At 34.2% G+C, this 26,553-nt stretch overlaps 1 protein-coding gene across 6 annotated transcripts in view; it reads right to left on the bottom strand.

Annotated features, from left to right (window-relative positions):
- VPS13A (vacuolar protein sorting 13 homolog A) overlaps positions 1 to 26,553 on the bottom strand; it is a 206,911-nt gene that overhangs the window by 76,023 nt on the left and 104,335 nt on the right. For all 6 annotated transcript variants that reach the window (XR_009447628.1, XM_059656963.1, XM_059656964.1 and 3 more), the window contains 12 exons: positions 24,827 to 24,974; positions 19,392 to 19,542; positions 16,791 to 16,918; positions 16,270 to 16,439; positions 15,069 to 15,286; positions 13,883 to 14,115; positions 9,133 to 9,225; positions 8,095 to 8,451; positions 6,687 to 6,788; positions 4,971 to 5,126; positions 4,538 to 4,793; positions 2,799 to 2,959 (listed from right to left, as the gene is read on the bottom strand). Coding sequence is in view for 5 of the 6 variants with exons in the window: in XM_059656963.1 (XP_059512946.1) it covers positions 2,799 to 2,959; positions 4,538 to 4,793; positions 4,971 to 5,126; positions 6,687 to 6,788; positions 8,095 to 8,451; positions 9,133 to 9,225; positions 13,883 to 14,115; positions 15,069 to 15,286; positions 16,270 to 16,439; positions 16,791 to 16,918; positions 19,392 to 19,542; positions 24,827 to 24,974 (2,173 nt within the window). In the remaining variant the exon portion in view is untranslated. The remainder of the gene's footprint in view (positions 1 to 2,798; positions 2,960 to 4,537; positions 4,794 to 4,970; positions 5,127 to 6,686; positions 6,789 to 8,094; positions 8,452 to 9,132; positions 9,226 to 13,882; positions 14,116 to 15,068; positions 15,287 to 16,269; positions 16,440 to 16,790; positions 16,919 to 19,391; positions 19,543 to 24,826; positions 24,975 to 26,553) is intronic.

The following is a 26,553-nucleotide window of genomic DNA, read 5'->3' as shown; positions in this document are numbered from 1 at the left end:
AGATGCCAAAATCCTCAACAAAATCTTAGCAAATCGGATCCAGCAGTACATCAGAAAGATCATACACCACGACCAAGTAGGATTTATCCCAGGGATGCAAGGATGGTACAATATCCGCAAATCAATAAACATGATACATCACATAAACAAATTGAAAGAAAAAAACCACATAATCATATCAATTGATGCAGAAAAAGCGTTTGATAAAATTCAACACCCATTTTTGATAAAAACTCTCAGCAAGGTGGGAATTGAAGGATCATACCTCAACATAATAAAAGCCATATATGACAAACCCACAGCCAACATCATACTCAATGGACAAAAACTAACACCATTTCCCTTAAGAACAGGAACAAGACAAGGATGCCCACTCTCACCACTTCTGTTCGACATAGTACTGGAAGTATTAGCCATTGCAATTAGACAAGAAGAAGAAATAAAAGGCATCCAAATTGGAAAAGAAGAAGTAAAACTGTCCTTGTTTGCAGATGACATGATATTATACTTAAAAAACCCTAAACACTCCATCAAAAAACTATTAGACTTAATAAAAGAATTCGGCAATGTAGCAGGATATAAAACTAACGCCAAGAAATCTAGGGCATTTCTATACACCAATAGTTAATTTGCAGAAAGAGAGACTAAAAAAGCAATCCCATTTACCATCGCACCAAAAAAATTAAGCTACCTAGGAATAAACTTAACTAAAGAGGTAAAAGACCTCTACTCAGAAAACTACAGTATGTTGAAAAAAAAGAGATAGAGGAAGACATAAACAGATGGAAGAACATACCATGTTCTTGGATTGGTAGAATCAACATCATTAAAATGTCCATACTGCCCAAAGCAATCTATAAATTCAACGCACTTCCCATTAAAATACCAATGGCATTATTTCACAGACCTAGAACGAACTCTCCAAAAATTCACCTGGAATAAAAAACGACCCCGAATAGCTGCAGCGATCCTGAGAAAGAACAAAGTAGGTGGGATCTCAATACCAGATATCAAGCTGTATTACAAAGCCACTGTTCTCAAAACTGCCGGGTACTGGCACAAGAACAGACATATAGATCAATGGAATAGAATAGAGAGCCCAGAAATCAGCCCCAACCAATACGCTCAATTAATATTTGACAAAGGAGGCAAGAACATACAATGGAGTCAAGATAGTCTCTTCAATAAATGGTGTTGGGAAAATTGGACAGATACATGCAAGAAAATGAAACTAGACCACCAACTTACACCATACACAAAAATAAACTCAAAATGGATAAAGGACTTAAATATACGACGGGAAACCATAAAAATACTAGAAGAATCCAAAGGCAACAAAATCTCAGACATATGCCGAAGCAATTTCTTCACCGATACAGATTCTAGGGCATTGGAAACTAAAGAGAAAATAAACAAATGGTACTACATCAAAATAAAGAGTTTCTGCACAGCAAAAGAAACCATCAACAAAACAAGAAAGCCCACTACATGGGAGAAGATATTTGCCAATGCTATCACTGATAAGGGTTTAACCTCCAACATTTATAGGGAACTCATACAACTCAACAAAAGGAAGATAAACAATCCAATCAAAAAATGGGCAAAGGACCTAAATAGACACCTTTTAAAAGAGGACATTCAGAAAGCCAAGAGACATATGAAAACATGCTCAAAGTCGCTAATCATCCGAGAGATGAAAATCAAAACAACAATGAGGTATCATCTCACACCTGTCAGACTGGCTATCATCAACAATTCAACAAATGACAAGTGCTGGAGAGGATGTAGAGAAAAAGGAACACTTGTGCACTGCTGGTGGGAATGCAGACTGGTGCAGCCACTATGGAAGACAGTATGGAGTTTCCTCAAAAAACTACAAATGGAACTCCCATTTGACCCTGTGATCCCACTTCTAGGAATATATCCCAAGAAACCAGAAACACCAGTCAGAAAGGATATATGCACCCCTATGTTCATAGCAGCACAATTCACCATAGCTAAGATCTGGAAACAGCCTAAGTGCCCATCAGTAGATGAATGGATTAGAAAACTGTGGTACATCTACATGATGGAATACTATGCTGCTATAAAAAAGAAGGAACTCTTACCATTTGCAACAGCACGGATGGAACTGGAGAGCATTATGCTAAATGAAATAAGCCAGTCAATGAAGGAAAAATACCACATGATCTCACTCATTTCTGGATAATAAAGACCATTATAAACTTATGAACAAAAATAGATACAGAGGCAGAGCAGCATAGAACAGACTGTCAAACTACAGCAGGAAGGCCGGGGAGGGTGGGAGGGCAGGAGGGGGGTGGGTAAGAGGTCAACCGAAGGACTTGTATGCATGCATATAAGCATAACCAATGGACATAAGACACTGGGGGGTAGGGGAGGCCAGGGGATTGTCAGGGCGGGGGGAAAAAAGGAGACATATGTAATACTCTTTGTAATACTTTAAGCAATAAAAAAATAAAATAAAATAAAAGGATATATACATACTATAAAGACCCCAAACAAAATATTGATGAGTTGTAGTTTTTTACAAAATACTCCATAAAAAGATTTTACAAAATAGTCTTATACAAAAATTATAAGTATATTGAACAAACTCCAATCACTGCTCATATTAGAGTAGTACAATTACTGGTAATGATTCTTCTTTTTGATATTAGTTACACTGCTATTATAATTTGTATGCTTTTGGTAGCAATTTGCTTTATTTTATTTTATTTTATTTTTTTATTAGCACACAAATATGCATATGACCCACAAAAAGTATCATTTCGTACCTGCACTGGGGAGCGAACTGTTACTTTCTTATTTCCTTCCACTGCATCAATTTGACAAACAATAGATCTTTCAACTCCAGATTCTCTGTGCCTTACAGTGTACAGTCGTCGTCCCACTTTTGTTAAGGGAATTTTATCAGCAGTAGAGTGGTTAGCAGGTGCTAAATTGAATATATATGTTTGAAAAGTTTTATTGTAAATCATCATATGTTAATTTTAAATAGATGTTAAGCATCAGAAACATCAGATGATTTCTTAAGGTTATGAATATATAGTCACTCAAGTCTTTGGATTTAAGATTATACAAAGGGATTATACAAAGAGTAGTTTTTTGTATAGACATAATGTATACAAAGAGATACTGTAAGAAACCACAATGCATTTCCTTCACATTTATTTAAAACCTTCAAAAGACTTTATAAAATAATTGTTTTAATAGAAAAAAAATCTCATTCAATAGTTTGACCTAAGATAACAACACTTATGAACAAAAAAGTTTCATAAGCCTTTTCAAAACAAGTAATGAGAAGAATTTTTATAAAATATAAGAAAGCATCTCAGATTTGCTATTATAATAACCAGAGCCTAATAACTTCAGGCAATCTTTGGCAATTACCAAGATAGCTGCAATTTTTCCATTGTTAATTTTCTCAGCATGTGGCACTTTGTGACATGTAGGATTTGATTAAATAAAATTTTATACAAATTATCTAATATATATACATATACTGTATTGAGGGATGAATTCTTTACATTATTTACATTAATCCCCCCACATCATTACATGAAATGTTACTTCAAAAACTAATAGAGGTAAAACTGACAAGAACAATTAAATGACAATGTTTGGACAACACCTGAAACCTATCCACTGTTATGCATCATTTCTTGACTAGAAGAGCACTAGTTATCAGTTTTGGTACTCATACCCAAAGTCTAATTAACCTTTCAAATGTGCTCCACCTTCACTATTTAAATGTCAAAGTATCGGAAAGTGGTATGGGTGAGGCTTTGGGACTATTTAACTCACTGTGAGTATATCAGATATAATGATAATATTTTTTAAAAAATATATTTTGTTGATTTTTTTACAGAGAGGAAGGGAGAGGGATAGAGAGTTCGAAACATCGATGAGAGAGAAACATCAATCAGCTGCCTCCTGCACACCCCCTACTGGGGATATGCCCGCATCCAAGGTACATGCCCTTGACCAGAATCGAACCTGGGACCCTTCAGTCTGCAGGTCGACGCTCTATGCACTGAGCCAAACCAGTTAGGGCTATAATGACAATTTAAGAATTTATTTGCTTTCACTTCTATGAAAATGCAAAACTTCTGGGAATCAGAAAGGACCAAAAAAAAAAAAATTCCACTTCAATAAGTATAACATAAAAACCATTTACAAACCCATAACCATTAAAATGTGTCATTTCCATAAATTCAAACCTCATTTCGAATTCATTCAGCAGCACTAAGAATGAAATCTGATATTTTTCTTCCCCAAAATATAAAGCAGTAAATTAGCATGCTCTAAAGAAAGCAGTGAATAAAGAAAGTTAGAATTTGGAATACAAAAATATAGTGACAATAGCAATGAAAGTCCTACAAACAAAGAAACAAAATTTCCAACCTATTAGGAAGGAGATAAAAAATGTGTAAGATATCAGAAATGAGTAAAATGGAATATAAAATATAACTTAAAAGAAATGAAAGCCCTAGGAAGGTAATTTATCACTTACTAAGAAGAATGAAGAAAAGTTTGCTGCTTAGACTGGTCATTGCATTGAAATGATCATTGTCTTTTGTTCGGACATAATCCATACTTAAACTTTCCTCATTTTTCAATATATATGACTTTGCCACTGGAACGTTGAGCACACTAAAAGAATCACTTGGTGAAACAGAGATGGTAAGTCCAAGAGAATTTAAAATCATAAATGGCGCTAGATCCCTCATGAAGACAGTTGAAGATCCAGTGGCCGCTTCTGTAAATGCCTAATAAGGTAGAGTTATCATAAGTAAAATAAAATGAAATGTGGAAAACCAAATGACAAGCACAACACTAATGAACATATGACAAATAAGTTAATAAAAAACTTTTATTCAAGAAAAGAGAAGGGTTTAACTCAGAGTAGTACAGCCACATTTAAAGTTTCAAATGTCTTTTCTTACCTTGACTAAATTATTTAACATTACAAGACCACATTTGGATAATGTAATGTTTAGTTGGTCTTTTGAATAGAAACTGATGACAGTTTTATATTCTGGCACTCTGTAATCTTCTTCAGTATCTGACTCAACAATAGCCTTTTTTGCTTTCTTTTTCATCTAAAATGACATGTAAATTATAGAAATATAAAGAAAATTTGTTCCTGGAAGCACAACATAACTCATTTTGCAAAGGAAAAACAAACTTTAGATAAATCTCAGTAACATTAGAGAGAGCAAAAATTTTTATTACTTCCACTGTCTTAGTGGAATTACTTGGAAATCAATCAAATAAGGTCACCTAGCACAAGAGCAGTATTAGGGGAAGAATTCTTCTCATCCTTAGTAATACTAAAATGACAAGCACATTTTAGAAGGGGGTGGGGGGGAACAAACCAAAATTACTAAATGCATGTGGCATCAGAATGAAAATGAAAGGCACATATTTCATAGCAAATGAAAATTTAGAGTGAGAAAAGTTATTTAGTCTATTGGTCATGCTATAAAGAACAGAAAATCAGGGACTTAAAAAGTCCAACAATAGTTGCAGAACAGTGCCACTAGGACCCAGAACTCATGAGAAACAATAACATCTACCTCTTTTTAGGATTCACAGATCCAGGGCCCATGTATATTCCAACCTAAAAACCACCAAATAAGTTCTTTTATCTACTAGTAAATCCTTTGTCTGAAATATGTGGAAAATCAAATGCAGTGATCCAATACCAAAAGCTGGACATGCCAAGCTGGTCACCTTTGTTGTTACTTTGTCTTTACACCACTGAAAATCTGTCTGCAGGTTGACTGAGTTGTCATTAGGGAGGAAACGTGCCAGTTATTTCATAGTCTCCTGCTTTAGAAGCACAATTTCATCCATCTAAAGGTCCTGATTCTTATGATTACGTTAAACTCAATTATTTTAAACATATTTCAAACAAATGTTTTCTTCCCTATACATATCCTTCAGAGACAAAGGAAACACGGGTTAAACAGCAACCTACAAGAGGCTAGCTGCAGCATTTTACATGAGTAGGGTCTCTGCAGCCAGATTCGCACCCCACTTTAAAGGTATTACTTTAGTGAAGCCCTTTCTAGTGTCAGTCCTTTCACATGTTACAATGAAGTTAGAAACTGTACAGTCTTCAGACACTTGTTGTAAGAGTGAAAGCAAAAGTACATCAGTTAGATGTCTAGTACATAATAAATATTACATAATTATTTGTATTTGAAAGAGCACAGGAGGGCACTGGCCTTGGATTTGAAAATTACATGCACAGGTCAAACAGGGAAGCATACAGCAAGGCTAATAATGAAAAATGTTGAACTTTGTTGAGATTGAAATTGGTATGTTTGGTATGGTGTAGATACCCTCAATTTTAAAATAATTTTTAGACTTTAAATATACCTTGATTCCGCCGAAACCGGTTTGGCTCAGTGGATAGAGCGTCAGCCTGTGGACTGAAAGGTCCCAGGTTCGATTCCGGTCAAGGGCATGTACCTGGGTTGCGGGCACATCCCCAGTAGGAGATGTGCAGGAGGCAGCTGATTGATGTTTCTCTCTCATCGATGTTTCTAGCTCTCTATCCCTCTCCCTTCCTCTCTGTAAAAAATCAATAAAATATATTTTTAAAAAAAGATGCTATATTGCCTTTAAAAAAATATATAGATATATATATATACCTTGATTCCAAGATTCCATGGTCTAAATTCCTCAGTCTGGTCAATTTCTAAAGGTTCAAGCAAAGGTTCCCATACACCAAACATTTCATTGTAATAATGCACCTATAATGAGAATTTTTAATTTTTTTAATAAGGCATTCTGGAATTTGCTAAAATGATCTTCCATGTTTTTTAGTACTACCATTCCTTTGGCTGTGCTATTTCTCCTATATAAAAACCATGCCACTCATTAGTTTCCTACATTCACTCCCTCTGCACTTTCCTCACCTGATTAACATAATAATTTAGCTTCCATAATTTAATCCAGATAAAACTCTCTTTTAATCATGTTTCCTTAACTTCCAGGCCAGGCTAAACATAAAAGACTGTGTTCCTCTATCATATATTATTGAAATTTTTTAACATGTCTGTCTGCCTCCACTGATTTTTTGAAAACAAGTAACACAGGATTCAATGAGTGTTTATTTATTTGAATTCTTTGAACCTTCTGGACATCCTAGATTAAATCCTCTGGAAAGTATAGAAAATTCTAGCCAAAATTTGAACAAAATTTAATCTAGTCAGTCATATCTACCTCTATTAATATATAACTGTATTAATACAAATAATATAGCAGCTTATAAATCTCCATATTTTTTTGATAAGGGTAGATTATCAGATTAGTTTCCACTAGACAAACTCGATTAATAATTTAAACCAAAGTAGCTTTGGGGATGATTCTATATAGATAAATTCTGAAGCAAAATGTACATTGGTTCAAAGCAAATTTCTTGTATAAAATACAAAAAATTTAGAGATCTTAGTGGATTCTCACTACAGTGTAAAGATTATATAAAAGTATATATATAATAACAATATTATTACATAAAAGTATAAGATATCTTCTAATTCTTTATAATACTCTTTTAGAAGAAATTCAGAAATAGTTTATTTTTCTTTTAAAGGAAGAAAGGTATTCCATTAAATTCCTAAAAACAAGAATTTTGAATCTAATCAACAACATCTATTAAACTGATCAAATCAACTGAAATATAAACTTAGTGTGGACATGTGGTCTAAAGTTAAAGTACAATAGGGCCTCAAGTAACATTTTGTTCAACACTGTTTTGTTACAACACTGATGAGATGTTGTAGGATTTTAACTCTTTTTCATATCAATTAGCTACAGTAAAACTGGTTTTGTTTTATGTCCTTTTGCTTAAAATGGCAAAACCTATCAATGACATTGAGGACTTACTGTATACATAAAACTTTATCAAAGGCATAAATCTGTAAACTTTCTTCCAAAAGGTTTCTGAGCCAACATCATATTTACAATATGCTTAAATATTTAAATAAGATTCTAAAAATATTCCATATGTATCATTATTTGTTATAAAATCTAGAAAAAATACTATTATTTACTTACTTCTAGCTCAAGCTGACAGTGGAGATTTATGAGGGAACTCCAGTTTTTGCCTTCCCCTGAAATACATGATTTTGCCAAAAGCATAGGCACTGTTCTATGACCAACCCCAGCCTCAAGAACTATGAAAATAGAATCAATGTTCATTTTTATTATCTCTCCTTTGGGTACCAATTCAGTTGTGGGAGCTATGTTTTTCACTTCATTTGGTTCTTCAAGAAACCACATTTTTAAAGTCTTTGTATCCTTCTTTTCCCATAAATGTGCTGTAGAAGAAGCAGTTTCTTGTGGGATGGTTTCCTTAGTTGTATAAAGTGCTGCAGTTATGGTAATCACAGTATTTATGATAACAGGTGAAACCTAAGGAAAAAAATTTAAACCAATAAAAAATCTACTTATGCAGCTTTTAAAAATACATACTTCAAGGACATTTAAATATATTTGCTGAAGAATCATAATTAATGTTGAAATAATAATATTATTACCATGAAACCGCAAATATAATTCCCTGCACAGGTGGGGTCCCTCGGCCTGGCCTGTGGAGACTGGGCTGAAACCAGCTCTCTGACATCCCCCAAGGGGTCCTGGATTACAAGAGGGTGCAGTCCAGGCCAAGGGACACCACTGGTGCACAATTGGGGCCAGAGAGGGACCGTGGGAGGTCTCCAGGGCATGTCCGGCCCATCTTGCCCAGTCCTGATCAGGGCCTATCAGGGCCAGCCAGCTGGGGAGGGACCGTGGGAGGGCTCCAGAGCATTACCGGCCAGTCTCGCCCAGTCTCGATTGGCTGGATCCCAGCAGCAAGCTAACCTACTGCTCTAAACATCTGCCCCCTTGTGGTCATTGCATGTCACAGCGACTGGTCGAACAGTGGGAGGAACAATTAGCATATTAGGCTTTTATATAGAGAGATTTTTAAAACATAGCTTCTTTTTTGCTTACTTAACAATTAAAAGACTTGCTGTGATAACTGTTTATTTCTAGTTTATTAATTTTTTTAAAAGTTCACTAAAGATCTAAATGACTGACATTTTAACTTACCTTTAGTGTCAGCGATTTTAGTGATATATCAATCACTTGTGGATCTGTGCCTATCTGAGTAGCTTGATAGAACAAGTCACAGGGCTGCAAAACCTATGAGAAAAATCAGTAACACTAAATTACCATGGTTCTTAAAATAGTTTTATTTAAAGGCTTTCCTAGTAATAGCTAACTATATTAAATAGACAAGCTATTCAAAACTGTTGAAAAATAAGTGACTCAATAACACACTTCTTACTTCCCTTTACTTACTCATTATAATATCAAGTATTAATATGAGCAGTATTAATAAAACAATATGTAGGACTTCTTGAATATGCTTAACTATAGAAATATGTAAAATGTGTATTATATATTTCATTTTACTTACTAGAACAAAAATTTTATTATGGCATCTTTTCCATTATAAAATTACAATGAAATAAATTAATCTATACAGAAAAAGCTATAAAAGATGAGATGTAAAAATTACAAATACATTAGATTTACTTAATAATTCTTAATGCAATTATAAATTAGCTGAGTTTTTCTTAACTGTGGTAAGCAGGATTCTACCCTCTAGAACCCAGTCACCATATTCCTTCCAAACACAAAATATATTCACCTCCTCCTAAGGTTCCTAACAGTCTCATTCCATTATAGCTCAAAGTCCAAAATCACATTTTCTAAATCTGTATCTCATCATACCTCTATCTCATCTATAGCTCTCATTGATTAAAAAATCCAAAATATCATCTATTTCTTACCAGCTCAAAGTCTAAAACTAAATCAGCTCCAGGTCCTGATGAAATTCCTGGGTATAATCTATTAAATGTAGCTGCTAGGGCACAATTTCTCTCCCTTTATGGAATTGTGAAACTAAGATGAGTTATCTGCCCCCACCATTCCTAACACAGAATGGTGGGACAGACATAGGATAACGATTACAGACATTCCTAATCAAGCTGGAAAAATGGAAGGTAAAAAGGAATCTCTTGTCCAAAGCAGTTCTGAAATCCAGTCAAGTAAATGTTTCTTGATTAGGTTTCAAAGCCTAATAACAATTATCTGTGGCTCTCAGCTCCACCCTGAGTCATTCTTCCTTCTTTATAAAAGGTAGCACAAATACACAGCTGAGTAGTTGCTTTTTTATCCTCCTGCTTTCTGCCAGTAGAATGTTGGGGGTTCAAGACACCATTTTTCAAAGCTTTCTGGGACTACATATCAAGCAATCCCTATAGTTTCCAATAATATGTCTTTTATCTTCTTTCTAAGTCCTCGTTAGCAGTGTCCTCAAAGACCATGTTTCTACCAAAAGTCTGATCGACACAAGTTAGGCTTTCTCTATCATTCTATTCAAAATTCCTCCAGCTTCTGCATACTACCCAGTTCCAAAGATGCTCCCACATTTTAAATAATTGCTACATCTTATTTCTGGTAAAAAAAAAAAAAAAAAATCTGTATTCTTGCCCTAACCTGTTTGGCTCAGTGAATAGAGCGTCAGCCTGCAGACTGAAAGGTCCCAGGTTCGATTCTGGTCAAGAGCATGTACCTTGGTTGCGGGCACATCCCCAGTGGGGAGTGTGCAAGAGGCAGCTGATTGATGTTTCTCTCTCATTGGTGTTCCTAACTCTCTATCCCTCTCCCTTCCTCTCTGTGAAAAATCAATATAATATGTATTTTTTTAAAAATCTGTATTCTCCTATTACTGAGTAACAAAGTACCATGAACTTAGTAGCTTAAAACAATACTAATTTACTTTTCCTCATTTTCATGGGTCAGGAATCTTGCTGAAATCAGTTATCAGCTGGTTGCATCTTTATCTTGAGGCTTGACTGAAAAAGATCTGCTCCCAAACTCATTCAGGTTATCAGTAGAATTTATTTCTTTGAGGCCCTAAAACTGAGATCTCCATTGGCTTGTGCTGTCAGCCAGAGACTGCTTTTGACACCTACTAGTAAGTTGCTCATAGGTTCTTGCCATGCAGCCTTCCCCACAGTATAGCAGCTTACTTCTTCAATGCCAGGATTTTAAAAATTAGGTTACGCCCATCCAGAATCTCTCTTTAGTTAACCCAATTAACTGATTAGTAACCTAATTATATTCACTGATCCTATCCACACTCAAAGGGAGCGGACTATATTGGGCACATGCAACAGGAGGTAGAAATCTTCAAGGCCACTTTAGAATTCTGCTTATATTAAAACTGAAAAATAAATCAGAACAAATATGATAACCAAATTCATTCTCCAAAGAAATCACATTAAAATTCACTATTGTTCTAATAAATCAGCAAGAGCAACTAGTACATGACTTTCATATTCAATATATTATTTCTTGAAACTTCAGGGATAGGAAATTATAACCATATTACAATACATAATCCACAACTTCCAACATAAAATTTGTGTTATATCTTCATCTTAGGTAAGGCAAAAAACAAAACCAAAAAGTATTATTATAAATACATAAAAAAGTTTCTAACTCCCTTCCCAAAATAAGTATGAACGTTTGTTTTGTTCCTTATCCAACTCCTTTATTTTCAAGTCTAATTAAGTTCCCTAGGATTAAAAATGCAGCTGATCGTCTGGCCGGTGTGGCTCTTTGGTTGAGCATTAACCTATGAACCAGGAGGTCACGGTTCGATTCCATGCCTGGGCTGCAGGCTTGATCCCCAGTAGGGGGTGTGCAGAAGGCAACCAACTGATGATTCTCTCTCATCACTGATGTTTCTATCTCTATCTCCCTTTCTCTTCCTTTCTCTGAAGTCAGTAAAAATGTATTTTTTTAAATGCAGCTGATCCAACATGTTAGTGACAAAACTACACTACAGTCAAGTTGTATACAATACAGTCTACTCCAGGGGTGGGCAAACTTTTTGACTTGAGGGCCACATTGGGTTCTTAAACTGGACCGGAGGGCCTGAACAAAAGCATGGATGGAGTGTTTGTGTGAACTAATATAAATTCAAAGTAAACATCATTACATAAAAGGGTACGGTCCTTTTTTTTTTTTTTTTTTTAGTTTTATTCATTTCAAACAGGCCGGGTCCGGCCCGCAGGCCGTAGTTTGCCCACGACTGGATTCAGATCAATTGAAGATATAGAAACATTATCTTAAAATGGAATTATTTCCCTACTAGTATTATTTTATTGTCTCCAACTACATCCATTGTAATTTTAGTGCTACTTTTTATTTTTTTTCCTTTCTACTCTAATTCTTACCATACAGCTCCTGTATTATGATTTTCACTATTAATGCATTATTTCCCTGCTGCTATTGCTTCCCCTTCAAAGAAGCAATCTTGGGCTATCCAACATCTATAGAAGCCTATAAGAGCTCACTATACATTCCCTACTTTACAAACACTATCTTGGTGGTGGGAAGACAGCCCCAAGTTGAGAACCACAGAATAACGAGAAAAAGTCAGAGTACATAAGTGTAGATGTTGGTAGGTGGGTAGATATGCGGTGGGAACTTGTGCTCTCTGGAACCCAGGTTCTCTGCACATGTTATACCTTCATCCTGAAACACATTCCCATGCCTCCTGTTTCAGTTCTGCTGGCTAATATCTACTCATCTTTCAGGCATTGGCATAAATGTCACTTCACCTGACAAACCTCCCCTATTTACAATTCTCCAGATAAATCACATACAGACTCAACAAAGAAAATGATCATCTAAAGATCCTGGATTCTGAGCTGAGACTGTAACCCTTGAGGTGGAGGTGAGAAAAGACAAGCATGGATTATCAGTATAGACAAAGGAATAAAACATTTAGTGAACTGTGGGAAGAACCTCTGGTTGTCTTGATATCTGTTCTTTTTTTTTTTTTCACAGTAATTAATACAAGATTTATCTGGGCACAAAATAACACACACACACACACACACACAAAAAAAAAAAGGAGGAGGAGGAAGGAAGAGGAAGAAGGGGAAGAACACATTCTCCAGCTGTTTTTGCAGATAAGTATGGTCACCTAGCTACATTCATGCCAAATGATGTGAGTATAAGAAATATATAAAATTTCTAAGTATTCACCTAAAAGGGAATCAGTATGCACTGTTTTCTATATCCTCTCTTTTCTTAGTGATGAGCCATCAGCCTTGCAAACTAGAGAATTATAGCTTACATTTCTATGTTGATAATTTTTAGAACATTTATGCTTCTATTATTCCTTTAAAAGACTAAATATTTTTATAAGTGTTTTATAAGAGTACTAGGAGTCAGATAGTTAACTTGAAAAGATTTCTTTGAAGAAATAAATTTTAATCAGTTATGAAGAGGAGGAAAGTCATTAAGTTGCTAGAGTAATATACAAATGGGAAGTATTTCAAAGCAAATGGCTAACGTTCAAATACATACATTGCATGGAGATAAGCAAACACATACATCAAAGGAAAAGTGTCCAGATGGGAGAAAAATATGAAAAAATGGCAAAATTGCAACATCTCAAACAAGTGGTAGATAGTTTTCAAGGCAAAAGAGCAGTGTGGAACTGACACGGATAGTATGTGCGAGTAAGGTCTCAAAAAAAGTGAAGATGAAGGCAGCTTCTTAGTGAGACTATGCCCACAAATACATAAAAAAATGAGGAACAACTGGAAGAATGAAAAAGAGTTTCAAAGTGGTATATTAATAATCCAGATTAGGCTCTCCAAAAAACAAACAAAAAAAAAGTACTTTACAAAGAAAGATTAGAAAGTCTATAGGTAGGTTCCTAAAGTGGTATATACAAAATATAAAACAGATAACTAAATAGTAAACTCACAGTAGTGATTCTGTCTTTTCTCTTGTCAGGAAGAAATGGGCATGCTCTCATTTGGAGATCTTTAATAGCAGCAGTCATTGTATTGTTTTCAAGGTCACCCTTGCAACAAATTTCACATTGTGTTGTAATGACTAAGGCAGGAGCATCATTTCTTGTCATATCAGCCACAAACACAATTTCAGGATTTTTAATAAGAATATTCACTTCCCACTTTTCTTGTATCTGTGCAGGTACTAAAATAGAAATAAAAATTTAAAATATTTATAAATCTTTGCTACACATTTTATGAAAAATGTATTATTTATGGGAAAATGTTATTTTCATTCTAAGTAAAAACTAAAGGCATCTTGGGTCCCAAAGAAATCTATAATGTAAGATTTGAAGAAGAGAGTCATAAGTACATTTAAAAATGTGGGGGAAAATCTCCACCATGGCAGAGCTGAAAACTAACCCAGTTTCTAACTCTCAACATGATACTCTTTCCACTGCACCAAAAATAAAAATGTAAAATATAGTAGAAAACTATAAATAAAACAAAAAGTAAGAATGTTTTAAGTTGAAATACTATCTTTAATAATGAAAATAAGTGATTGGTTCATTATTTCTCCCTGCAGGTTTTCTTCCAGCTAATTCTTTCAAATGATTGTCTGAAGATATTTTCTTCCAGCTAATTCTTTCAAATGATTGTCTGAAGATATGTACAAGTACTTATTCTAATACAGGTCTCATTAATTTTTGAACCCAATATATAGTTACACCTTGAAAAATATGTAAACTGCACATCCCAGCAGAAAGCACATTTTCCTCTTAAAAATAAAATTTTAATTTATTAATTCATTTAACCTCGTTGATTAGAACTGCTATTTTCAACCTTTTTCATCTCATAAACTAGAAACTAGAATTCTGCAGCATATCAAATATTTTTTGCCAATCTGACAAAAAAAAGGAAATAAATTTCATTCATTTGTATCAAACGGAGATTGATATGTTGGCTGTTGTCATTTTTTTACTTGACAATTTAAGAGAAAAGAGGTCAGTGCCCCTGATTAAGTAGTCAGATATTTCATGTTTTAAAAATTCTTGTGGCACGCAGGTTGAAAATTGCTGATCTACAAAGCTAATCAAGGTAAGTGCTATTGTAACACTTGATTAACATAGATATTAAATATTTTAGTTAATAACTAACCTTCTTCCTTAGCAGCCCATGCTTGAACATTGGTTTCTACAGCAGTGCCTGTGGTGTAGGCTTCAAGAAAGACATTTGCAACTGTCAGCAGAAATTCCACACTTGCACAAATATATGTTTCTTGAAGGACTACATCAGACATCCAACCATCTCTGATTTTCTTATACTTTACATCCATCATATCTTTTTTGTCAAATCCAACTGTCAATCCTATCATTCTGAAAAACACAATATTCCTGTGAATAGCTTACAAAAAACCAAACACACCAATAAAACCCAAAGACTACTTATCCCTTTCACTGACAGCCAACCAGCATCTAAAGTCGGTTATCATAGAAAGATCTCAAAGTACTCCAAATAATAATAGATTTACAAACTTCTGGAACATAACTGTTTTATAAATTAGTTTGTGTGTCTTTAAGAAATTATCAGAATTTGGAATCTCAGCTGATTTTTCATATATTTCCCATTAAATTTTGAATTGATAATAATTTTGATACTATAAATTAATTTGAAAAAAACACACAAAAAATTATACTGATTATTTTTATTTAATTAATCTATCAACCATCCAGCAAGAGCACATAACTGAAACAAGACATATTATGTCTTTAATTAATTAATTATTTTTGGAGAAAGAAGAAAGGAGGGAAGGTGGGAGGGAGAGAGAAAAACATCGATATGGCTGAAACCGGTTTGGATCAGTGGATAGAGCGTCAGCTTGCGGACTGAAAGGTCCCAGGTTCGATTCCGGTCAAGGGCATGTACCTGGGTTGCGGGCACATCCCCAGTGCAGGAGGCAGCTGATCGATGTTTCTCTCTCATCGATGTTTCTAACTATCTCTCTCCCTTCCTCTCTGTAAAAAAATCAATAAAATATATATTTAAAAAAAAAAACACACATCGATATGAAAAACATCAATCCGTTGCCTCTCAGATGCACCCGACCTGGGATCAAACCCGCAACCTGCATATGAGCCCTGACAGGGAATGGAATCTGCCACCTTGTGATGTATGAGATGATTCTTCAACCAACCAAGCCACCTGGACATTTAAAATGGTGACTGGGAACCATGACTTCACTGAATTGAAAGCTCTGATGATATTAAGGATGTGCCCAAAAAATGAATGTGTAACTTTGGGAATAAGTTTTATAAAAAATATCAACCATATTTCAAGTAAAAATGCAGAACACTATTACCTAGGAGTTGCCTTCTTGACATGAGGTCTTTTATCATCTAAAATACAATTTTTTAATGAGAAGGCAGAAAATACTGAGTCATCTGTATACATTTTTAAAGTACTTATTATATTCTCCAACTTAAATTCAGCAAGTGTCAGAGAAGGATCACGAACATCTGTAAAGGAAACCTGCAGAAGAGAAAATCAATATAAATTTTACACAAACACATATATATGACACATTTTTTAATTATATACTACCACATTCTCTATCTCCAAAGGGCTCACTAAGAAAGGCCAAAAAATATATTGACTTTAATTAAAAAATTTAGTTTTCACATCACTAACTATAGCAAAGATAACTCATTTTAAAAGGGAAATGGTTAAAATTATTTTATTAGTAAAATGAAGAGATCAATAATTTTTCTCACAGGAACAGATACTCCAAAGTGTACATAAAATATTAATAATTGGCATTTTAATAAATATTCACTATATAATTTTCATCAAGTAAAAAACATATTTTTTCCCTCAACTTACATGTTCAGGACCTGGACTATACAGTATCATGGTGAGATAATCAGTTTTGAAACTCATATTTAGAGTTGTCTTAACTTGAGCGGCACATGAATGTACTTCTACCACAGCAGCTGTCACTACAGTTGTTCCTTGGAAAAATTAAAGTTATTAGATAAAAGAAAAAAATCAGGAAAGCTAGAACTCATTAAAACAGGCTTAAAATATATTTAACAGAATTATTAATCAAATGTGTATAGAAGAGGAGAAGAGTTATAGTAGCAATAAAAGCAGACATATTATACTAATTGTTGAAATTGGGTAATGGGTAAAAATTTCTAGAGATGAATGATTAAAATAATATATTTAAATGTCTATTTTACATCCTGCACATTTTAGACATTACCTTTGCACTGCCTATATTTTAAGTCCTTACCATGTATTTCCTTTATTGGTCCCATCTTCCTCTTTCCAGCTTAGCTCGGTTAACAATGGTTACTACTAGGTTAACGTAGCTAATAACATTTAAATTCTTATTTACAGATTAAGTCTTCCATGTCTGATTAACTATAGCTATGTAATAATTTTCAATGAAGACATAAATCGTTTATTATAATAGTTCTTCTGCTGCTACATTACAACTAGTACATCTCTCAAAAGAAAATCTCTTCTCACATGCTAACAATTTTTCAAAATCACGCAAAATCTCCTCCACGTCTGCACCTGACTGTTTGTAGCAATTTCTCCCTTCCTAGGAACAGAAAGCATGTCTTTCTCTCTATATCACTTATGGAAGGTACGTATAGTAGTCCCCCTTATCCACGGCTACACTTTCTGTGGTATGTTTCCCATGGTCAACCAAGGTCTGAAAGTGTTAAATGAAAAATGTCAGAAATAATTCATAAGTTTTAAATTGTGCACTATTTAAGTAGCATAATAAAATTGTATGCTGACCCCTCCATCCTGCCCAGGATGTGAAATCATGCCTTTGTCCAGCATATCCACTATGTATATACTACCTGCCTGTTAGTCAGTTAATAATCCTGTCAGTTATCAGATGGACTGTTGTGGTATCACAGACTTGTGTTCAAATAACCTTTATTTTACTTAATATTGTTACAATTGTTCTATACTTTATTAGTTGTTGTTAATCATTTATTGTGGCTAATATATAAGTTAAATTTTATCACAGGTATATATATACAGGAAAAATCATAATACACATAGCATTAGGTACTAAGTTCCAGACATCCACTGGGGGTCTTGAAAAGGATTCCCGTGGTTAACGGGGAAATTACTGAAATTAATCCCTCATTCTATATATATTATGGAATTTATGCTACTTTTCTTCTTGAAGACATTCTTCCACTTTTTTTCTTAAGATATTCTGAATTTCTCTTTAATGAAAATGAAGTACTTTTTACTACACATCCCAGTAACAAAATATTTTGGGATTCCATTTCCGTGTACTCCTGGTTAGGCCCTTTGTTTTTGTATCCTATGTCTTCCTCTTTCCTGAATTCCTTGTTTTGCTAGAATATACTTTAAAACTAATTTATTCAGGAATGAGTATGAAAGAAGTAAACTTTGTGGGACTAAACATCTGCAAATTACTGTGTTTTCACATTTGGGTGATGGTTTGGCCTTATACAGAAGCCTAACTTCAAAATAATTTTCTTAGAAATTTGACTATATGGCTCCATAGTCTTTTATCATCTATCCATTCCATCCCATTCAGTTTTACTGATGATAGATCTAATTCCAATTACCTATTCTGTTTATGTTAGTTTCTTTCATGCTCAGGTTCTTGTGATTTTCTTCATATCTGTCCAATAATATTTAACAGTAAAGGACTAGGTTGGTTATTCTAACAAGCGAAGATGGGGTTTCCTACAATGTTATAAATGTATGGTTGTTTGTGTGTTAGGATTTTCCTTGACTGACAAAGCTGTGTAAAAATCTCAGGGCTTTGCAAGGGTGGATTTTGTGAGCTAGTAGGTTGCTCTTTAATATAGGTAGGTTTGGGGATCTCCCAAAATGCCAGAATGAGAACTTTGTTCTTGTGAAGCAAAATCATCCCAGCACCCCTAAGTGACCTTATTCTCTGTACTGATGCTAAACTTAGAACCCATAAGGTTCCACATAGCACATTATAGCCAACATTGGATAAACAGCCTTTCTCCGTGATGATTCTCTCTGTTGTCCCTTCCATCTACCCTTTAAATATTTGTTGAAATCCAAAATTTATTCATGCTCATCCTCTCTTGACACCTCTAATACTTTGATATGGCTATTATCAATATAAAATATCTCATCTGGGATAAATGCTGCAATAGGAATAAGGGAGAAGAGGAAGGAGGGAGAAAAAAACTGAAAAAGGGGATCCATGTTGGGATAGATAAGCATAAATACTAAGGAATTTTGTCATAATAGGACTGAGAATTTTGAATCAAAGGGAAAAATCAACAGAACTAATAATAAACAATTTAGAGATACCTGAATGTGATTAAATAATTCAAAAATATTTATAAATCTTATTTTACTCCAAAACTAGAAATAGAGAATGGAAGGAAAGAAGAAAGGGGGTGGGGTGGGAGGGGAAAGAGTTTAAGGTCAAGAACATACCTCCTGAATGATGTGAAGTGTTAGTGACTCCACCAGTAACACTACTCTGATCTTTCACTCCTGCTGGTGGGACACTGCCACCTCCTTCATACCATATATTACCATATAATGTTTTAAAGATAGTTGTTATATCTTCTTGACTAAGAATGAACTGTTAAAAAAAATAAGATTTGCTTATTTTAATATTACTACTTCATGTAGTAAAAAATTCACATACAATAAAAATAATTGTTTCATTTCAATCCTCTACAAAACCAATTTTTACACATGAGGTATTTCTACTAACTGAATATTCAGTTTTAAATGAGCACATGAGTTTTAGTACCTTGTGAAATACAGAACAAGATTAAATACAATATTAATGAAGCTATGAATAATGAACTATTTGTATTACAACTTACCAATAAACTAGTAATTTCAAAATTTTAAAATAAACTTACTTGGTTCAATATTCATCTACTTTGTCTTTTTTTGGTTAGTAAACAGCTAAATCTTTAAATATAGAATAAAAAATAATTCATTTGTATGATGAAAAATAGTTCACAATGTGTTTTACATGAATTACTTTATTTGAACCTCACAAGTATTAGGTGTAACGAATATAATCCTGACTTTATAAGAATTTGAGGCTTAAGTGGTTTAGTATCATGCTTTAGTACACTTAATAAACTTACTCAACACAATAAGTAAAAACCTCGTGTGTTGAGAATTTAGCCTAAAATCACCAGCATAGGAGCTGTCCTGAAAGTTGTGATGGTTAATTTTATGTCAATTTGGTTGGATCACAGTATATATATATTTGGTCAAATATTTTCCTAGATATTTTACACTCACACACACACCTTATATATGCTGCAGACCATCTACAAATGCCCAACTGCCTTTTGGGGCAGACCTACTGGAATGAAACTGAGTCTATCTCTACCATGACTCACTTAGTAGTAAGCAGCTGTTGTAGCCCACCGTGGTGACCACATTTGACCCCTCCTAGACCTCAGTGTCAGTCTAATGCACACAGGCCAAGTATACACACAAACACACACATCATATTTTATTTCTCTAGAGAACTCTAATACAAAACCCACTTTGCAAAAATAAAAATAAAAAAGACCTATGAGTTTTATAATGATATGTTTAATTACCTCAAGGGGATAATTTTAATTCCACAAAAATTAACAATGTTATTTTCATCAGGTTTTCTTTGACTGCACTGAAAAGACGATACAGGCATATCTTGTAGCTGTTGTGGATTCGATTCCAGACAATCGCAATAAAGCGACTATCAAAATAAAGTGAGTCACACAAATTTTTTGGTTTCCCAGTACATATAAAAATTATGTTGAAACTATATAATAGTTTATTAAGTGTAAGCATTAAATCTAAAAAAACCCAACGTACATAACTTGATTTAAAAAATACTGTATTGCTAAGAAGTGTTAACCATCATCTAAGCCTTCAGCGAGTCACAATTTTTTTTTGCTATTAGAAGGTTTTACCTCACTGTTAATGGCTGCTGACTGATAAGGGTTGTGGTTGCAGAAGGTTGGGGGAGCTATGGAATTTTCTTAAAATTAGATAAAATGAAGTTTGCCATATTAATTGACTCTCTTTTTCATGACCAATTTCTTTGTGGCATGAAATGCTATTTGATAGCATTTCATCCGCAGAATTTCTTTCAAAATTGGTGTCAATCTTCTCAAAACCTGCCACTGCTTTATCAATTAAGTTTATGTAATATTCTAAATTCTTTGTTGTCATTTCAATAATCTTCCCAGCATGTTCACTGGGAGAAGAATCCATCTCAAGAAACCCTACTTTGCTCATCCATAAGAAGCAAATCCTCATCCCTTAAAGTTTTATCGTGAGGTTGCAGCAATTCAGTCGTATCTTCACGCTCCACTTCTAATTCTAGTGTTGTAGCTATTTCCATCACATCTGCAGTTATTCCCTCCAGATATCCTGAATACCTCAAAGTCACCATGAGAGTTAGCGTCAACTTCTTCCAAACTTGTGTTAATGTTGACGTTTGACCTCTTCCCACGAGTCATGAATGTTCTTAATGGCATCAAGAATGGTGAATCCTTCCAGGAGGTTTTCAATTTACTCTGTCCAGATTCATCAGATGAATCACTATCTACCGCAGCAATAGTCTTACAAAATATATTTCTTAAATAATGAGTCTTGAAACAAAATTACTCCTTGATCCATGGGCTGCAGAAGGTAGTACTAACAGGTCTAAAAATAACATTAATCTTGTTGTACCTCTCTATCAGAGGCCTTGGATGACCACATGCATTGTCAATGAGCAGTAATATTTTAAAAGGAATCTTTTTTTTTACCTGAGCTGTAGGTCTCAACAGGAGGCTTAAAATATTCAGCACACCATGTTGTAAACAGATTGCTATCACCAGGTTTTGGTGTTTCATTTATAGAGCACAGGCAGAGTAGATCTAGCATATTTCTTAAAGGCCCTAGGATTTTCAGAATGGTTCATGGGCATTGGTTTCCATTTATAGTCAGCAGTTGCATTATCTCCTAACAAAAGAGTCAGTCTATTCTTTGAAGCTTTAAAGGCAGGCACTGACTTCTCTTCTCCAGCTATCGAAGTCTTAGATGGTATATCTTCTTTCAATATAAGACCATATCATCTATACTGTTGTTTAGTGTAACCACCATCATTAATTATCTTAATTAGATCTTCTGGATAACTTGCTGCAGCTTCTACATCAGCATTTGCTGCTTTACCTTGTACTTTTATGTTATAGAGACAGATTTTTTTTCCTTAACTTTTGGAATGAACCACTGCTAGTTTCAAAATTTTCTTGTACAACTTCCTCACCTATCTCAGCCTTCAGAGAATTGGAGAGAGTTAGGGGTTTGCTTTGGATTAGACTTTAGCTTAAGAGACTGTTTTACCTGGTTTAATCTTCTACCCAGACCCTTAAAACTTTCTCAATATCCACAATGAAGCTGTTTTGCTTTTTTATCATTTGTGTGTTCACTAAAGTAGTCCTTTTAATTTCCTCCAAGGACTTTCCTTTGCATTCACAATTTGGCTGTTTGTTGTAAGAGGTCTAGCTTTTAGCCTATCTTAGCTTTTGACATGCCTTTCTCACTATGCTTAATTATTTCTAGCTTTTGATTTCAAATGAAAAAAGTGCAACTTTTTCTTTCACTTGAACACTTAGAGGACATTGTAAGGTTATTAATTGGCCTAATTTCAACATTACTGTGTCTCGAGGAATAGGAAGACCCAAAGAGAGGAAGAGATAGGGAAACTAGCTTGAACAGGGCAGTTGGTAGAGGAGTCGGAAAACATACAACATTTATCTATTAAGTTTACAGTTTTATATGGGTGTGGTTGGTGGTGCCGAAAAACAATAACAATAGTAACATCAAAGATGACTAACCACAAATCACCAAAACAAATATAATAATAATAGACAAGTATGAAATATTGGGGGAATTACTAAAATACGACACAGATGTGAAGTGAGCAAACATTGCTGGGGAAATGGTGGCAATAAGTTTGCTGCTCGAAGCCCATTTGCCAGATCAATTTGCAAAAAATTGTGAAGCACGAAAAAGCAAAGCACAATAAAACAAGATATTCCTATATACTAATCTAGTGTTTTAAGATTAAATCCATGTGTACCTTATTCATGCTATTTATGTTGTTTTAGTACATACCTACTACTTAGGTTTTAAAAAAATATTTATTCATGACATTTATTTTGTGATTATTATGCAGCAGTCATTGCAAAAAGAGTATGTTCATATAAATGTATAAACTGAAATAAAATATAATTTCTAAATCAACACTTTTCAATTAGTACATGTATATTGAATGCCTGCCAGTTCTTGATGTTAATCATCACTTTCACTCTTGCTAACAGCTCAGTGTAGAAGTTGGAAAAACGGTAACAACCCCCAGATTGTTGCTCTATGGCTCCTACATGTCAGGGCAGTCTGTGTGCTATCCCCAAACATCTGACAAGACAAATCCCAAGCTGTAGTACTTAGTCTAAATGCATTCTTAGTCTAAATGCAGGGAAGCTTGGGGGGGTGGGGGGAGGGAAGCTGGGGGGAGGGAGGCTGGGTGGTCTACAACAAATGCTGCCTATTCATGTGAATAAGGATAAGCAAAGACCCAATTTCATCAGTCCTGGAAAGTAGCCAAGCATTTGCAGATGACCTGAAATATTACCTGATACTGCATGGATTCGCCCTGGGGAAGAGTGAAGGAAAACAGTGTCTTGCCACCCCACATAAATCTGCCTAATGACTATGTCCAATGGGAAGAGGATTTGCTCAGCATGCTACTTATCTATGATAATAAAAACATAATATGCTAATTAGACCATACATCCTTCCGGATGTCCTTCCTCCCGGACAAAGCCTCAGCGGGCTGGGGCCGCAGTAGAGGCAGCAGAGGCACGGGCGGGGCCTGGGGCCAAGGCTCTTGCACGAATTTCATGCACTGGGCCTCTAGTCTTTTATAAGTTTCAATCTGTTGTCTTACCAATACAAAGAGACTTCAATTATTTATCACAAGAGGGTACTTTCCATCTATAAGTTAAGATGCCCATATGATCTATATACTAAGAATTTAACATTTTTCTTCCAGTTGAGAGGTTTTAAATTCTAAATAGACTTTTAAGTTAAAAATCTTAAATCTTTAAAATAATTGTTTTCTCTTTTTTAATACATTTTTTATAGGAAGAAATAGGGAAACTGGGGACAGGGACTGGGAAAAGAAACCTTGCAGACACAACATATGTTGCTGTCACTTCAGCAAAACATGTGAAATTGTTCCATCCAGTCAAGAGGGAACAATATGAATTTGTGGATAGGTACATTAGGGATCTGTGAAGCAATGTCAACCAATAGCGAGGTTAAGTTATGCCTAAGGTCCTGATCCATTTGCAATTTTCATCTTCAACCTCTCCATTCTTCTACGATTTTCTCTAGGTTATTCCATATATTCTCATTGCTGATAACATCAAATTCTATCCTGCCTAGACCTCTCCACTAAATTCCATGTTAATGTATCCAACAGACTACTTACAGCATCCTAATATTTGTTTCCTTAATAGAATTTGCCACAATTTAAAACCATTTTAATAATGTTTTACTCTCTATCACACCTCTGGAATACCATCACCACCAACCCCTGCATCAGACTGGTAAGTCCACAAAGCCAGAGACAATATCTTGTTTCTCTGCCACTGTATCTCCAATATCTAACACAGTAGGCATGCATATATTTGTTGAATGAATGGAGAATATTCTATGAATTCTAGATTAAAAGAGCTAATATTTCAATTCTGACAAAGGTGATTAATAAAGATATAACTTCTACACCCAAGCAATATGTTCCCAAGCAATATCTTTTAACCAAAAAAAGAGGAATCAACAAGTATCTGAAAAATTACCTCCATAGGCTTTAGTTGAGCATTTATATTAAAACAAGGAACTTCCTGGAACCACTCCCAGGCTAAATTTCGCTCAACAATCACCTCAAGATTTAATGGCAGTAGTATATCCAGTACTTCCTGGTATGTATCATTACTATATTGAGACCTAAAAGGAGAGAGAAAATTATTGCAAATTGTTTCATATGTACTCAGATGGTAACAAAAAGTTAAAACTTTCATTTTATATACTAATAGTAGAAATCAATAATTTTGTGTGTATGAACATTTCTATTAGCTATTTATTGGCTCCTTTAAAGAATCATCTAGTTGTTGTTTTTTTACCAATTTTTCAAATTATCTTGTTCTTTCTGGTTTAAAATATTTAAAGATTTTTATCCTTTGATAAAGATGCTAATACCCCATATTCTTTTTCCCTTATAACCTTGTTTTGGTAATTAATATTCAGAAAATTACATTCTTGTACAGTCAAACCCAATTGGTATTTTTCCCTTATCACTTTTCTTATTCCTTCAATGCTTAAATTAGAAAGTTATGTTCTACCCTATTATTGATACTTACATATTATTTTCCTTTAGCTTTTTAAATAGTATTATTGAGACAACTCACATCCATACAATTCTTCCACTTTTAATCTTTCATGGTTATAACTGGCACTATATGCTTGGCAGCAATTTGAACAGCAAAATCCACAACAAAAAGTTCCAAAATGCAATAAACGTGGCATGCATAAAGAACACTTGTTTACAATGTGTAACCTGAAATAAATGGCACCAGGAGCCATTTATTTAGTGCAGAGTGCCCATTTGAATCTTGAGTGAAAAAACAAAGCTTGGGAGAGAAAGTGGGGGAAAGGATGGGAGCCAATACTGAGTACCTGCAGCATCTACTATGTCTTCACTATTAGAACTTGTAACTGAAATATTTAAAGAAACTTATTTTAATGCAAATTAAAGGCCAAATGTTCTAAAAAGAAATAAAAGGACATAGGACATCAAGCACTGGACAGTAATTCATGAGATGGCACTGAGAATTCTTGTGACCAACGCAGCTAGCTAGAGCTCGAACAGTAAAAATGCCAGAAAGAAGAGAGCTACAGATAAAAACTCCAAAATTTTAGTACTAAATGTCTGCAGTAAATTATAAAAGAAGAAATGTTCAAATGAACATTAGTTAACACGTAAAGAAACTTCGAAAAAGCAAAATTAAATCTAAAATAAGCAGAAGGAAATAATAAATATCAAAGCAGAATTAAATGAAAGAGAAAACAGAAAAAATGAGAGAAAACCAAAAGCTGGTTCTTTAAAATCAATAAAACTGATAACCTCTAACCAAACTGATTAGTAAAAAGGCATAAACTATAAATATCAAGAATGAGGGAGGCAAAATCCCTGTGTATATTAATAATAAGAAGGAAACATTATACACAACTTTATACCATAAAATTCTACATTGTGAACAAAATGGACAAATTTCTTGAAAAATTTTAAAAAGATCACACAAGAAAAAAATAACTTGAATAGACCTAAGTTTATTAAGAGAATGGAAAATGTATTTAAAATGTATTTAAAAATCTCCCACAAGTAAACCCTGGGACCAGATGGCTTCACTGGTGAATTCTACCAAATATTTAAAGAAGAAATATTACAATGTACAGAAACTTTCACAAGTGTATCCGTGTCAAAACTTACCATATTATACACTTTGAAGATATGTGATTGCTTATA

Source organism: Myotis daubentonii, chromosome 11 (genome assembly GCF_963259705.1).
Source record: "Myotis daubentonii chromosome 11, mMyoDau2.1, whole genome shotgun sequence".
NCBI classification, from domain to species: Eukaryota; Metazoa; Chordata; class Mammalia; order Chiroptera; family Vespertilionidae; genus Myotis; species Myotis daubentonii.
This window is presented reverse-complemented; position numbering and strand designations above follow the sequence as displayed.